Raw genomic sequence first — 14,471 nt, forward strand, 5'->3', positions numbered from 1 at the left:
TGTCGTCTTTGTAGCTTAATGGTAGTGATATCCAGGGTTTGCTAATTTTTGTGTTGGTTAGCTTAAAAAGCTAAGTGAAAATCAATAGCTCTACGACTAGCCTCAGATTCTGTATCTGTTTCATGATCATTTGTTAATCGAATAGGCAATTGGGTGATCAGCCTTCTGAGTCACACACGCCATCGACTTTTTGGGTCTAAGGCAAGCCGGTTTCCTCGCGACGTTTTCTTTCTCTGTTCGAGTGAATGTTAAATGCGCTCATAGAAAGTTAATTGGTGCACAGCCGGGATCGAACCTACGACCTCAAGGATGAGAGTCGCCCGCTGAAGGCCAACACTGCTTAAGTGAAAATCATTGCGAACATCAAACTTTTGGGGATGTGAAGTCTAATTTTACAAAATAGAAAGTAAAATAATTATTGAATCGTCGGAAACTAAGCCTTCCTTAGGATTTTAAAATTGTAATTAATTCCATTTGGAATGTTGTCTTGGTTCTACATGAGTGAGTACGAAACATTTAATAAAACATGGATTTCCAATAGATTATAAAATAATGATGCAAAACAGACAAAATTAATTAGTCCGCGCACAAGAGTAGGAAGCGTGTTGTGAATAGATTACAGTTCGCAGACTAGAGTACATTTCGTAGTACATGGTGGTGGTAAAATTATTTTTAGGAAAAATAATCTTAATGCTAAAAAGAATTAAACAAAAAATCGTATAAGACCGTAGTATGCGCGTAGCTGAATGTTATAAATTTATAAGCGTTAGTACTCTTTACTTAGGTTTAGTTTTTGCAACCTGATTGCCATGTAAGGCTTCTTTTAAAGTGGAGGAGATTTAATAAAAACAAAAATTCATGATTAAAATAGTTTATTTTATTAAAATTATAATAGTATAGTGTAAAATCTCTATTTATACTTATATTTTTTAAACTTTGTTAGTGGTCTAGTTTGTACTGATAATTTACAATCATAAATTGAAGGCTGTTGCAATATTATAGCAGTCTTCAACTTTAGTATATTTTACACTAGGTATACTAAGTGTTACGATTATTTCGTCTAAGGGGAACTTTTGGGTACCAGCTTAGGCCGTTTTATATTTATAGAAACGCAAATAAATAACCACCAGAGGGACATAGTACTCTACTCGTTCCGGATGTTCTATAGCAAGTATTGTGAAGTGTAGAAATTCAAAATTTAAAAATACTGTAATTGGTTAATTTCTGCGCTGTTTAAGGTGCAATATCTAAATCTACCTCTGTATATTGGATGCAAAAACCAACACAGTATACAAAGTATAACTTCTGGAGCTTGGAAGCACATTATTCTTCTTAAAAAATATCCCACTCTTTCCTGTAAAGTCTTCATAGAAGTCATTATAGAGGATTTACTTAAGGTCGTCGACTTCATATCTAATAAAATAAAATCACAATATCTGATGAAAAACATATGTTGATTAATTTAATTTAAAAAGGAAAATTATATCTACAAGGTATATTTAAAAAAATATATTTTAGCACCTTAACACAATACAGGTAAGAACTCAAATCTGGCAGTCTTAAAACAAATGACTATAACTAGTATTGTTTTAAATTCACACAACTTCATGTATCTCCTGAACCGACACACTTTCCTAGTAATAAAAACATTCACAATAAAATGGAGTTAGGTTGAGAACAAAATAACTTTAATCACTAACTAAATTTCTTAACATATTTCAATGTTGTAAATAATTAATTAAACACCACACAATATTTACATAATCAATGCTCCATGAATCAGTAAAATAAAAGATTGAACACAGCAGAAAAAAAACACTGCTAATAAAAATTGTTTATTATCATATGAAATCTTAATTTGATTTACAATCAAAATACATTATTGATATCGATAATTATTATAGTTTGAATTTGGATATTGATTACCACCTCTATGGTAATTATCAAAATTTCTTCTAGGAGCTGAATGTGAAGTGTCTGTATGCTTCAAGGTCTTGGCTCTTGCTGCTAGCTGGGAGACAAGTTGTGCAGGTGTCAGATGAGCTATGGAGATTGGCGGGCCACTGCTGCTGCTGCCACTTGGGTTGAATAATGATTTGGAGCTATACAAGTCTTCTTCAATCACTTGAGTGTGTACCGAGGATGAAAAATATTCAGGATTTACTGATGTACTCATATCACTAAACTTGGTTGATTCACGAATATCACACACATCACAAACAGGCAAAGTTGTCTGTACTGAAGCATCCCTCATGTCTTTTTGCACCTTCTTCGGCTTTGCAACAATCTTTTCCAAAGATAAAGCCGAGATTATTGAATCTATGATCTCCTTGTTGCGTTGTACCATCAATGATTTACTACTTTTAGAGAAATGATACTCTACAGCACCCTGCCTTTTGAGAGGAGAGCAAAACTTCTTGCCAGGAAATTGTGTTGTCTGCTTCTCCTCCTTTTGAGGTTTGATCCTAGTGTTCATGAGCAAACGATTTGGCAGTCCCAATTTACAAAGATTTTCCATTGCTATCCTACAGCGATTCAGCACTGGAAGCATAAAGTTCACATTTTTAGGTACTGATATTGCATTTAGAGAACTCGAACACTTGTTGAACAACTACACACTGGCACACTTAAAACACAAGAACTACAAATTATAACAAAATTACAATGTAAAATAATAAAAAAACCAGGAATACACATAATAGAAAAATCAAGTAAAACCCACCAGCAACTCTTTCTTTAGGATCCATGTTAGGTGTAGCACCTGCAACATTAAGACAAATCTGTGTAATCAATTTACTGCCCTTTGAATTGCAAACACTTATAAATCTGTATATACTACTATTAAGTTGAGTCAAGTTATCCATATTTACTTTACCAAAATTTCAGCCTATATGTGCATATTACACGCAATTTTTTTGTTTACCTTTAATTGGTGCTAGCTTTAAATAATCTTCATGTGAAAGTTTTCCATCAGCAACCAACTGCAATAATTAGGTAATATAATTAATACATCTGACAAAGAAAACCCATACTAAACAAAAAGGAGAAATGATGTATACCTTAGCCAAAGCATCACATTGTGTAGCTGTATTGGTGTCCAGATTTTGTAAGTTACCAGATGACATTTGAAAAGGTGCTGGAACCATATTAGGTGCTGGCATAGAGTTGATTGGAGCAGGAACTGGTTGTGGCACGGCTTCAGGAGGGTAGTATGGTTCTGTGTAAGCAGCAAAACTTTCTGGAGGCTGCTGATATGATGGACCCGTATTTTGCACATATTGCGATGCATCATATAAATATTTATCATCATGATCCTTAATTTCTTCTCTTCGGGACTGTGAAATAGAACGCGATGTATAACGCTTGTATGGTGATCTAGATCGGCGTTCCCGCCTTAAATCTGGACTCTGATATCTCTTTGGACTGCGACGTGGGCTCCGATGTAAAACATGAGGTCGGCGCGAAATGTAAACAGGGCTGAAACGATTGTGTCCGCGGTCGCGAAATCCTCGTATTTCTCTACGTTTTGGCGACCATTCACGACGAATCCGCACTGGTGAATCACGATTGTGCCTTGGAGTTCCTCGACGAAATCTTAGCGGCGAGTCCCGACGATGCCTGGATGGTGAATCTCTACGTTTCCTTAAAGGTGATTCGCGACGATTCCTTGGCGAGTCTTTTCTTCTCTCCACTGCATGCTTGAAGGGGGACGGTGACCGTGGTCGTTTCTCACTCATATGCCTCCTGGTTACTTCTTCAACGAATTTCTTTTTTTCGCTGTTTCTGCTTTCATCAAAATAATCATCCAATTCAGTCCCTGGTGGTCTAATATCATCCATGGATTCTAGATGTTTTGCAAGAAGTTCTTTAACTTTAACTTCCTTGTCTCTCTTGATGGCTTGTTTTGTTTTATTAGGATCCCGACGACTTCCGGGGCGTATGTATTCATTCAAACGTTGATCTTCATACTCTGTCTCATGTGGACTGTGTTGTTTGCTTGAGTTTTTCCGGTTTTGGTTTGGTATCAGCTCTCGTAAATCTTCTACATTGTCAAGAGCCTTTTCATTAAGTGTTGGTCGGGAATCCTTAGTGTCATCATTCCAACTATCAATAACTTCCATAAAATCATCTTTGCAAAAGTCATCAAAAAAGTCACTGGGAATATCTTCCCCCTCGGAAGATTCTTTTTTTCCCTCTTCTTTGGGCATCTCAACATTAAATGTCACCTTCTATAAAAGCATATCCTTTCAAATGAGAATAATATATGATTGGGTTACAAACTTTAGTATAAATTCTAGCCAATAAATTTAAAATATTACTAGATTAATATTTATTATGTGTGCTTTAATTAAACATACCTTTACAGTATGGCACAAGAATAAGTAAATTATTTTTAGTGATAACATTTCATGATTTTATGTGCTTAACTGATAGACGTTATTGCTCACTTTGTATTATTTTAATAAATATAAACCAATAACTATTGACATTTGTTTTAATTACCTTGACAAAAAGCCGGTACCTTATTTTATTAATATCACAGTTTATAATCTGAGGTTAACATCGGCAATGTCTTCATACCTATAAAAGCTATACCTTTTCCTTTAGTGGAAAAAAATTCACGAGCATTCCCCTCAAAGGCAATGATTATACTATTTATTAATTCAGACTACAGTGTATTAAATATTATTACAGCATAATCGAATAACTATCAAGATTAAAAACCAGATTCTTAATACTTTACCTCTACTTCAACAATGTTTAGTTTCACTAATCACTATAGATGATTTGGAAATAAAACATTTAAAATACAATTATTTGACACATTAGAACCATAGAGTGTAACTTATAAGTCATGGAGTGACGACCAGTAGTCCATAAAACTTAAGTAAAGTTGTCCTGTGAATATTTTGAAGTCAATTCAACTAGATAATTACTATATTACCCTGAGAGTAGTTTACTACAAATATGACAATGTTACTTTTCTTGTGAATATGTTACTTTTTAAGCTGTCTTGTGTTATATCTGACTATCGCTTATTGATAAGTGGCAACACTGAGTTAAACTCGTCTTAAACTGAAACTTTAGTCTGTAAACAATTTTTTTGTTTATTCAAGAAATAGGGAATACATTATATGATATTTTAACTATACAACTATGAACTAACTCTCGAAACAATCTGATGTATAATTTCAAGCTTTTACTCTACAACTATAACACACGTAAATATTTTTTAAAAATATTTTCGTGTTTTTCGGAATCCAGATAAATAACCGCACAGCAACAACACGCCATGGAGCTGACTCAACGGTTGGAGAGTACACAACAAACATTCGGAAATACTTCTGAAATACGGGGTCCTGAACAGGTACACATTAAACATAAAAAAAATTGTTAGCCATCCCAACCATTACCTATAAAAATGTGATTGATATATATTTATATATATATATATATATAAATTTATATATATATATATCAGTAGTGCTAAAAAGTGGGCATCTTCGTAACGCGAGTGCCGCTTATTTTTTATTTTTAAAATGGTTGTATCTGAATTCCATGTATAGAAAAAAATAATTGTTGTTTTAAATAAGTTATACTCATTCGGTATTTTCAGTAATATTTTTATCATTACAAGTTCTATCGCTAAAAGGCCAAGGTCAATGCTATGTATCTACATACTCTTGATTGTTATCTTTGCAAATTTTCACAAATACTTGTAAAAGTTAGTAGCGTGTAGTGTCAAGTAAAGTATTTATTTTTCAGATTGGTTTTTTAGGAATATGTGGAACTAAGTATCCAGTTGTGAAAGGGCCAAACAAGATAGGTAGAGATCCCCAAACATGCAATATTGTTCTAAATCTAAATGTAAGTATACTTATAGTGATTGTTCCGTAATAAAAATGTAAGGTTTTATTATTCTTATTGAACTGACTGCTGGGGTGGTGACAAAATATTATATTGTTAATGTGGCAGACACTAGCAATCCCAAAATTACAACTATTGTTGATTGATTATATTATTGTTGGTATAGTGATACACATACTGCTAAATTAGATTTAAAAAATGCATCACACATAGGGTAGAAGTTTCACTGATACATTTTATTATTCATTTACGAGAGCCTTTGTGTCCAAATCAGAAAATTACAGTTAAAGAAACCAAAGATATCTCAAACATCAGTTATTTCCTTAATTATCTAATATTCCCATTAAAATTATTCTTTTTTCCCTCCTGGCCTGTTTCAAAATATTTTTCTTTATAAAATTTGACCTCTTTTGATTTACTTATTTTAGTTTCATAAGTTTGTTTTAAGGACATTTTTATTTGTTTTAATATATTTGTTCGCTAATGTTATCATTTAATTCACAGTCCATATCCCGTCAACATGCTGTGCTCAATGTATTAAATAAAAATAATTTCATGCTGATGGACCTTGATTCAGCAAATAAAACAAAACTGCAAGATGTAAGTTATTTTTTACATTTATGAACTTTTTTGAATACACATCATATAACATTACAATATAATAAAAACTAAGAGTATGCAGACTAAAAAATAAAAATCATATAATAATTAAATTTTTAATTGATTTTATGCGGGATTCTTATTTTAAACTTAATCTAGAAATGATATATAAAAAATCTGGACACAACAAAAATAGACTAAAATAGATACTAGATAATGAATTAAAAAATATCTAATCTAAATCTTATTCCTTTGTTGCATTAAGGCATATATAGCAAAACTTAACATAGTGTATACACAAGAATGTTTTTACATTAAAGTCTGTCAATCAATTACAACTAATTAAGTTGAAGTCAAATAACGTAAGTCAAGTCATGTATCATGTTTACAATTTGGTGTATGTTTTTTCTATGTTAGACAAACAATGATAAATATACACTCAATATAATAAGCACCAAAAAACAACCAACCAACCTCAACAGTGCTTTGCATTAACGAAAAAGTGCAACATGTATATAAACTCATTTTTAGGATTTTGTTTTTTTAGAAAACATTGGATCCTTACATTCCCCAAGCATTACAAAATGGAGACACTGTACAGTTTGGTCAAGTATTTGGTATATTTAGATTACTGGAAGATGAAACTGATCTACCAATGACACAAGCATTAGAGATCCCAGAAACACCTGTCTTAAAAAAGCATGTATCTAAAATAAACTACACTGCTATAATACCAGAATCGCCAGAAGTCAGTGATAGGGTAAGAAAATATTATTTAGTCACAACTAAGTGATTCTTAAGATTTTGCCGCACACCACTATGTAGAATTGTAAGGAGCTGCATACCGATTTATTCAAGGCAGGCAACACACTTGCGAGCCTTCTATCAATGTGAGTGAGTGTCCATGTGCGGCGGGGTATCACTTGACATCAGCTGAGCCACTTTGTACTCTGTTATGTAATAACATTTTATACCATTCAGAATATGCTTATAGCAAATATAAGAAAAAATATAAATGTACCCTATGTTTGTTCAAAATAATGTGTCTTTTACATTGATCTATGAAGGCATTGTTTATTAAATTTTTACTGGCTGTATTAAGTATAAAAATATATTGTCTGTTTCAGGACGACTCATTTATTACTCCGTCACAGCCACAAATAGTTAGTAAACACTCAAATAATTTTGTTAAGCCATCTGGAAAACCAAGTTTTAATAAACCAGGTAGTCAAAATGATAAAAATAATGTTAACTGGAATTCTTCAAAGAAATCAGAATCATTTCAATTTGATTCTGGTCTTAAAACTGTACAAGTTGTGTCTGTTAAATCAGAAGATACCATCAACCAAAAAGGATTTCACAAATTACATACACAAATTACTGATGGAAGTATTGACAATAATAAAAACAATGTGTCTATTTATGAAGCTGATACACAATTACCTTATGAAGATAAACTGAACTTTTCTAATCTTACAAATGAAACTAAGGCTAATGGTCACAAAGATGTTCACGATTTAGATACGCAAATTCCTGATAACTGTAATGACCCCTACGAATACAATGCCTCTGTTTTTAAAGCAAACACGAAAATGCCTGATGATTTTTACGACATGGAGACCCAAGTTCATGTTACAGACAATTTACCAAATGTTTGTACAATAGAGACATCAGTGCATATGGAACTTGATATAAACAAAGATATTAGTATATTTGATGCAGAAACACAGCAATTTTTTATAGAACCAAAACCAGAAAACCAAACTGTAAATGAAAAATGTAAAAGTCATGAAGCCTCTGACGATATAATTCTTTTTGATGAAATTAGTAGCCAGTCCATAGAAGATAATTTGGATTCGCAAGCTATTTTGCCATCTAGTCCAAATGCGAACTTAAGTAACACTCCAGAAAACGTCCGAAATGTTGCTAATTGTGATGATTTTGATAATTTGCCGACACAAATTATTACTACTAACTCTTCCGAAAGAAATGAAGAACACATTGATGATATAGACATTTTACCAACTCAAATAATTTTAACACAAAACAATACAACTAACGTAAATCCCCTGGGAGTTTCTAACATAACAGATGCAGAAGAAGACATAACCGACTGTGAAGATAATTTAGAACAAAACCACGAGTCTACAAAAGACAAAGACACAAAATTCGAAGATTTACAAACACAAATAATATCAGAGGATCTTGAAAATGGAAAATCTAGTGATGCTTCAAACTGTAATTATGAAGACATGTTAACACAGGTAACAACAGAATTTTTATAAGTATAGAATGACACAGAATTAATATCATTATTTTCGTATTAGTTAATTTTGTATTGTCAATAAGCAAGTTCAATTTGTTGTATAAAGCACTTTGCATAATATTTTTCTAGCTATATTGAATACCTTGACGTGCTACATAAAATTTTAGTAAAATATATATTTTTTATAACAGGTGATAGTACCAGAAGAAGATACAACACTTAAATGCAAAGTCTTAAAACAAATTATAACTATCAACGATAACTTTAAAGTACCGAAACCTACACCACGAAAAGTTAAAAGACAAATGAACCTAACAGAATATTTAAACAAACCAAATCCCCTCAAAAAGAAACCTGCAGTTTCTGAAGACGACGATCCAAACTATTACGCAGCTACACAAGATATTATAGGAGATTTATGTACACAAACAGATCCCCAAAATATTACTAAAGACTTAAATGATCCAGGTGACGAAACTAAAATCAATGAAATAATTTCTGGTTTATCCAGTCAAGAAGTAAGAGAGATAGTTGGTGTAGAAAAAAAATCAAATCTTAAAACATTTCCCAGTGACAGTTCAGATTGTGAAACTACACCTTCTAAACCATTTAAATTTATGTGTACTGATTTACCAAATAGTCAAGAAATAAAAACTAGTATTACTGCTCAAAGCAAGACCATCACAGATGTATTAAGTGATTCTGAATCCGAAAAAGAGTCTGAAGAAGGCACGCCAATATTATTTAAAAAGAAGAAGAAACTCAGTGAAGTTAAGCTAGACCTACTGCGGAAGTTCGATGCCGACGACCTGCCTACTAGAATTTCTATGCGAGTAAAAAAACCCACTAAGAGATTCTTGAACAGTTCTAAAAGTGTTAATGAAACTATACTGAAGTCGCATTATATTCCAGATCAAGAGGAAAACATTGATGCAGACATAGTTACTGAAAATATCTTGCGCCTTAAAAGTGAAAAGACAAGAAAGTCAGCAGATGCTTCCAAACTTAATTTTACAAAGGAACCAGAAGAAATTCCCAAACGAGAAAAAAGGATAACAGGAATCAATACCGAAGAACCGACTACCTCAAAGGAAACTAAAGCAAAGAGAACCTCAAAATCTAAAGATGGCAAAGTTAGTGAGACAATTAAAGTAAAAATAGTTAAACCTACCAAGCGCGGACGACCAAAAACAGATAAGGCCGAAGAAAAACCAGAGACAAGTGACGATGGGGGCTCTATTACACGACAAACACGAAGTCGTGAGTCCAAAGTAAATCTGAAAGGGATACTAAAGAGACGGAGTTCATACAATGATATATCGAATGGAGTAGAAACTGAACCGCTCAGGCGAAGTCGAAGGCGAAAATGTACGAAGGACGGTGACGAGAGCGAAGTCTATAGTTCGTCTAATAATTCACCTGGACTTAAAAGACATGCGTTTGCTAATGATGAACTACCCGCTAAAAAACATAGACCGGCGACCTCACTTGGACTGCTCACAAATTTGAGAGCAACCTCAGGGAGAAGACAGAAAACCCACTATGTACTATTCACCGCATTCCCCGCTAACGAAGTAAAAAGCCAATTGGAGAGTTTAGGTAAGTTTTAGCCTCAGATAAGTGCTCTATAAGTCTTAGATAAGTGCTCTATAAGCCTTAGATACGTGCTCTATAAGCCTTATATAAGTGGTTTATAAGTCTTAGATATGGGCTGGCTTTCGTAGTCTTAGATAAGAGCTGTATTAGTCTTACACAAGTGCTCTATAAGTCTTAAATAAGTGCTCTATAAGTCTTAAATAAGTGCTCTATAAGTCTTAGATAACTGCTTTATTAGTCTTAGATAACTGCTTTATTAGTCTTAGATAACTGCTTTATTAGTCTTAGGTAACTGCTTTATTAGTCTTAGATAACTGCTTTATTAGTCTTAGATAACTGCTTTATTAGTCTTAGATAACTGCTTTATTAGTCTTAGATAACTGCTTTATTAGTCTTAGATAACTGCTTTATTAGTCTTAGATAACTGCTTTATTAGTCTTAGATAACTGCTTTATTAGTCTTAGATAACTGCTTTATTAGTCTTAGATAACTGCTTTATTAGTCTTAGATAACTGCTTTATTAGTCTTAGATAACTGCTTTATTAGTCTTAGACAAGTGCTTTTTTAGTCTCCACTAGTGCTGTGAATTACCTTGGAAACTGAAATGGATTGTTTAACATTAAAACTATTAATAAATAAATTATATTATATATATAATTAATTATAGGATATTTTTTTCGGCCGAAAGTTTTCTATTTTAGCAAAGTGATTTCATTCCTTTCAGCTTTTAATTACAATTAATATATTCACAGGTGCAGTCCTTGTTACTGACGTAAAAGCATGTACAGTAGTGTTGACGCTACAAATAAAACGGACATTTAAATTATTATGTGCGGTGGGGCTTGGGAAGCCTATAGTTGGGCGGCAGTGGGTTCAAGCCTGCATCGATAACAACGTTATTGTCGGTATGTATGCTGACTTGTGAAAAAGATTTTGCCCGCGCCGGCTTCAGGTAGTTAGGGAAAAATAAGAATTATTAGTTCGCACGTTGATTCCTTTTTCGTACTAGCAAAAGAGTTTAAAGATTTTTAGGTCTCGCCCTCAGATTTCTGTATATCTCAGTACTATTTTTATTTTGAGTCAAGTACTGGACATATAGATTTCATTCATTCGCCGTGAGCTTTAAGCCTCGCCCGTCAGGACAGCTCTATAATTTAAACCATTTGGATTATTCTAGAACCCTGGTACTACTTGATTCAGGACGAAGTCTCCGAACAGAGGTTCAATTTCAAACTGGAGCAAACGTTGCAGAGCAAAAGGAACTTTCTTAAAGGCCTATACGTCTCTTGCACGCCTAGTGTTATGCCTAACGCTCAGGAGATGAAATGTAAGTATCTATTATAGAAGTTTAGGTTCAAAGTCAATCTCAAAATAACTTTTTTCATATAGGTTAACTACATTATGAACGTCATCACGGGCGTAGAGCGGGCAAGAAACTCTCCGCCACTCTTTTTAATCGACAAGTGTTGAGTCATGCAAATTGATAAAAACCTTTATTGATTAATTTACGTTTAACGAGAGTTTTGAATTTATTCAGTGATACATCTCTCAATTCGCTTGTTATTAAAACTAATACAATTTCCATATAAGAAGTGGTTTATCTTCTGGAGCCTGGTTGGTCGTACGCTTATTTGTTCTGTTTCGTTTCTGTATTATACTGCTAAAGTCACCATTTGTTTTAAAATCATCTATCTTTTCAAGCATATATTGGCCAGATAGTGTCATAATATTTAATTCCTTTTATAAGGGATCACAGCCAGGTCTGTTAAGGAAACAGTCAACACATCACAATTAATGCCAGGTTCTAAAATACCATAAACATAATATAAATACAAGTCACTATTGAAGAAATACAAAACATATGGTTCAGAAGACGTTATGTAGAAGACTTAAAGGGCGTTAGGAAGCTAATCGTATAGGATAAAATTATATACAAAATCAATTTAATGAGGTGGTCCAATTGCAAGCTTGATGTCTTATAACTCGAGTTTAATATTATAAAAAAGTTCTTTAGGATTTTAAATTGATAATTCAGCAGGCAGTCAATCGTTCGCAAGTGATTTCGTTAATAGGATTTTGACCTAGAAATATTCTCAATACGAACAGTGTTAGCCTCTTGTGGCCTTAACGCTAATACGTATGGTACCGTAAAATATCGTGAGGCAAAAGGAAAACCGGGTTCAGACCTAAAAAGTCGACGATGACTGTCAGGCACCAGAAAGCTGGCCTATTTGTTTATTGTAAGAAAAAAATATTACAAATCAAATCTAAGGTGTAACCTTTATAGGCCGTAAGTTTTTTTAAATATATTTTTAACATCTGTGACTATTTTAGTGATCGTAGAATGTTCGGGAGGCAAGTGGAAGGAAGCTTTAGCTGCTCCCAAATCAAAATGGCTGGTTGTGTCGACACCCGTTGATAAGGCATTGTGGCCCGCTATCAAGAAGAAAGGTGGTATTATCGTTTCTAACGAATTTATTCTCGATGGAGTTTTAAAACAGACATTAGAAATTGAACAGAATAGATTGGATTAATTGCGCGGGCGCAGCGAATGGGCTAGTTGACAATGTTTTATTATTTCAGATAGACGACCTGATAGATATGACCTATACAAATTGTTTATTTATAATTCTGTTATGGTTTAAAGAAATAATTTAACATTCATAATTCCAAAAAACCGCCAAAACAGTTATGATCCAAAAGGTGGCGTGGCGGTTATGATATGCCCTGTAAACTTCAAGGTTTTCATGTTAATCCATTAATTAATATTATAAATAATTTACGCAAAGTCACATATATTATGTTTCGATTAAAATCAATCTACGACGAAGTTGAACTCCAAAACAGTGATAGGAAGACATTATGTACAAGTGTGATATTGATTAATGTCATCATATGACAGTCGGGTATAAATATTTTTAATTTTTTGAAAAATATAAGATTTTCCCCTATAACGTTGTTTAAAGCACTAGTAACACTTTGCATACTGTCAAAAAGCCCATCGGCAATATCTGTCAAACGTCATTTTTTTGACATTGAGTATTTATGAGATGATCAATAGAAGTGTTTGAATATGTGAAATGTCAGAGAGACATGAATAAAGAATATTCTTATTATACAAATCGAATTATTTTTATATATAACTTGTACTTTTATTTGAAATATTTACTTTTAATTTTCGATTTTCTCACCTCATACTATTTTTAAGTTATCTTGTATTTACCGTGGATTAAACAAAACTGTAAGTACTATCGTGGGAAATGTTTAATATTTGTTAGATAAACTTTATTGCTAATGAAAACTAACCCTACTACATAGTCTTACGCTTTCATAGTCTTAGCTTAGTTATTCCTTGTATTGAAAGGTTATTTCCAAATACTATTTGATAGAAAGGAAGTTATTATAATAAAAAATATGAAAGTGAGCATGAAACACTTTAAACTTACATTTGTTCGAATCCAACAATAACAGATAAAAAATAAACACTGTTTTTAATAGTTAATTATGTGCATTTTATTATAAATTATTTATTAATATAATATATGCTTGCGAATTTATGACCTTAAATTGATATTGGGAACACTTATTGTTTACTACTTTTTTAAATCTGATTATTTTAAAATACAATGAATTCTTATCAATTATGTATGTTAGGATATAATACATATTTTTAAATAAAGTTTATACGAGGATTTTAATATAATAATGCAATGCATTTATAAACGATGGTCTGCCATATGTACTTGACCATAATAAAACCTATTTTAGTCTTAAAGTACAAATATATTAAATACTGTTTCCCGCCTTTTTTTAGTCGTTTAGTATTTGTTTGTTGTTATGACGTCACACCTAACGTTCTGAAATTGATTGATTTTGTATTATGTATCTAAGCAGTTATTAATGATAATACCATCCTGTTTTCTACCTCTATTCTTTCTTGAAGTAGTCATAGAGCAATCTAGAACTTGGAACTTTTTTGGGTATTGTAACACTTAAAAAAGGACGCAATGAAATTGATTTCGACTCCTTAAGTGTTTTATAGAGGTCGCTATAGTCAGATTCAAAATCTAAATTGATATACTCTGTGACTGTTTCAGATTTTAGGGCGTTAAAAATCAGTTGCCTTTACCATAACTGACAA

General features: G+C 32.6%; 2 protein-coding genes across 6 annotated transcripts; one reads left to right on the top strand and one right to left on the bottom strand.

Annotated features, from left to right (window-relative positions):
• Window positions 1-910: 910 nt before the first annotated feature.
• LOC123712272 lies at window positions 911-4,953 on the bottom strand. Of its 4 annotated transcripts, none has more exons than XM_045665293.1 (5): window positions 4,745-4,953; window positions 3,060-4,229; window positions 2,924-2,981; window positions 2,723-2,761; window positions 911-2,541 (listed from the first exon to the last, which is right to left on the bottom strand). In XM_045665293.1, exons 2-5 carry the CDS (start codon window positions 4,206-4,208, stop codon window positions 1,880-1,882), a joined length of 1,908 nt encoding a protein of 635 aa, XP_045521249.1. In that variant the 5' UTR covers window positions 4,209-4,229; window positions 4,745-4,953; the 3' UTR covers window positions 911-1,879. The 4 variants fall into 4 exon arrangements, with proteins under 4 accessions (XP_045521249.1, XP_045521256.1, XP_045521241.1 ...); XM_045665300.1 differs by having other exon boundaries at window positions 3,060-4,244; XM_045665285.1 differs by lacking the exon at window positions 4,745-4,953 and adding an exon at window positions 4,504-4,738.
• A 171-nt stretch (window positions 4,954-5,124) lies between these two features.
• Window positions 5,125-13,446, top strand: LOC123708700. Of its 2 annotated transcripts, none has more exons than XM_045659538.1 (9): window positions 5,125-5,368; window positions 5,767-5,868; window positions 6,373-6,468; window positions 7,016-7,228; window positions 7,596-8,732; window positions 8,926-10,333; window positions 11,083-11,235; window positions 11,508-11,657; window positions 12,665-13,446. In XM_045659538.1, the coding sequence occupies exons 1-9, from the start codon at window positions 5,294-5,296 to the stop codon at window positions 12,862-12,864; spliced, it is 3,534 nt and encodes a 1,177-aa protein (XP_045515494.1). In that variant the 5' UTR covers window positions 5,125-5,293; the 3' UTR covers window positions 12,865-13,446. The 2 variants fall into 2 exon arrangements, with proteins under 2 accessions (XP_045515494.1, XP_045515502.1); XM_045659546.1 differs by having other exon boundaries at window positions 5,780-5,868.
• Window positions 13,447-14,471: the final 1,025 nt, after the last annotated feature.

Source organism: Pieris brassicae, chromosome 1 (genome assembly GCF_905147105.1).
Source record: "Pieris brassicae chromosome 1, ilPieBrab1.1, whole genome shotgun sequence".
Lineage (NCBI taxonomy): Eukaryota > Metazoa > Arthropoda > Insecta > Lepidoptera > Pieridae > Pieris > Pieris brassicae.

Excerpts from the sequence above, each read along its gene's own strand:
- LOC123712272 (XM_045665293.1), bottom strand. The coding sequence starts at position 4,208 with ATGCCCAAAGAAGAGGGAAAAAAAGAATCTTCCGAGGGGGAAGATATT. Across the intron at positions 2,982-3,059 it reads AATGTGATGCTTTGGCTAAG|TTGGTTGCTGATGGAAAACT; the intron begins GTATACATCATT and ends TAATTATTGCAG. Across the intron at positions 2,542-2,722 it reads TCCTAAAGAAAGAGTTGCTG|TGCTGAATCGCTGTAGGATA; the intron begins GTGGGTTTTACT and ends TTATGCTTCCAG.
- LOC123708700 (XM_045659538.1), top strand. The coding sequence starts at position 5,294 with ATGGAGCTGACTCAACGGTTGGAGAGTACACAACAAACATTCGGAAAT. Across the intron at positions 5,369-5,766 it reads AAATACGGGGTCCTGAACAG|ATTGGTTTTTTAGGAATATG; the intron begins GTACACATTAAA and ends TTTATTTTTCAG. Across the intron at positions 6,469-7,015 it reads ATAAAACAAAACTGCAAGAT|AAAACATTGGATCCTTACAT; the intron begins GTAAGTTATTTT and ends TTGTTTTTTTAG.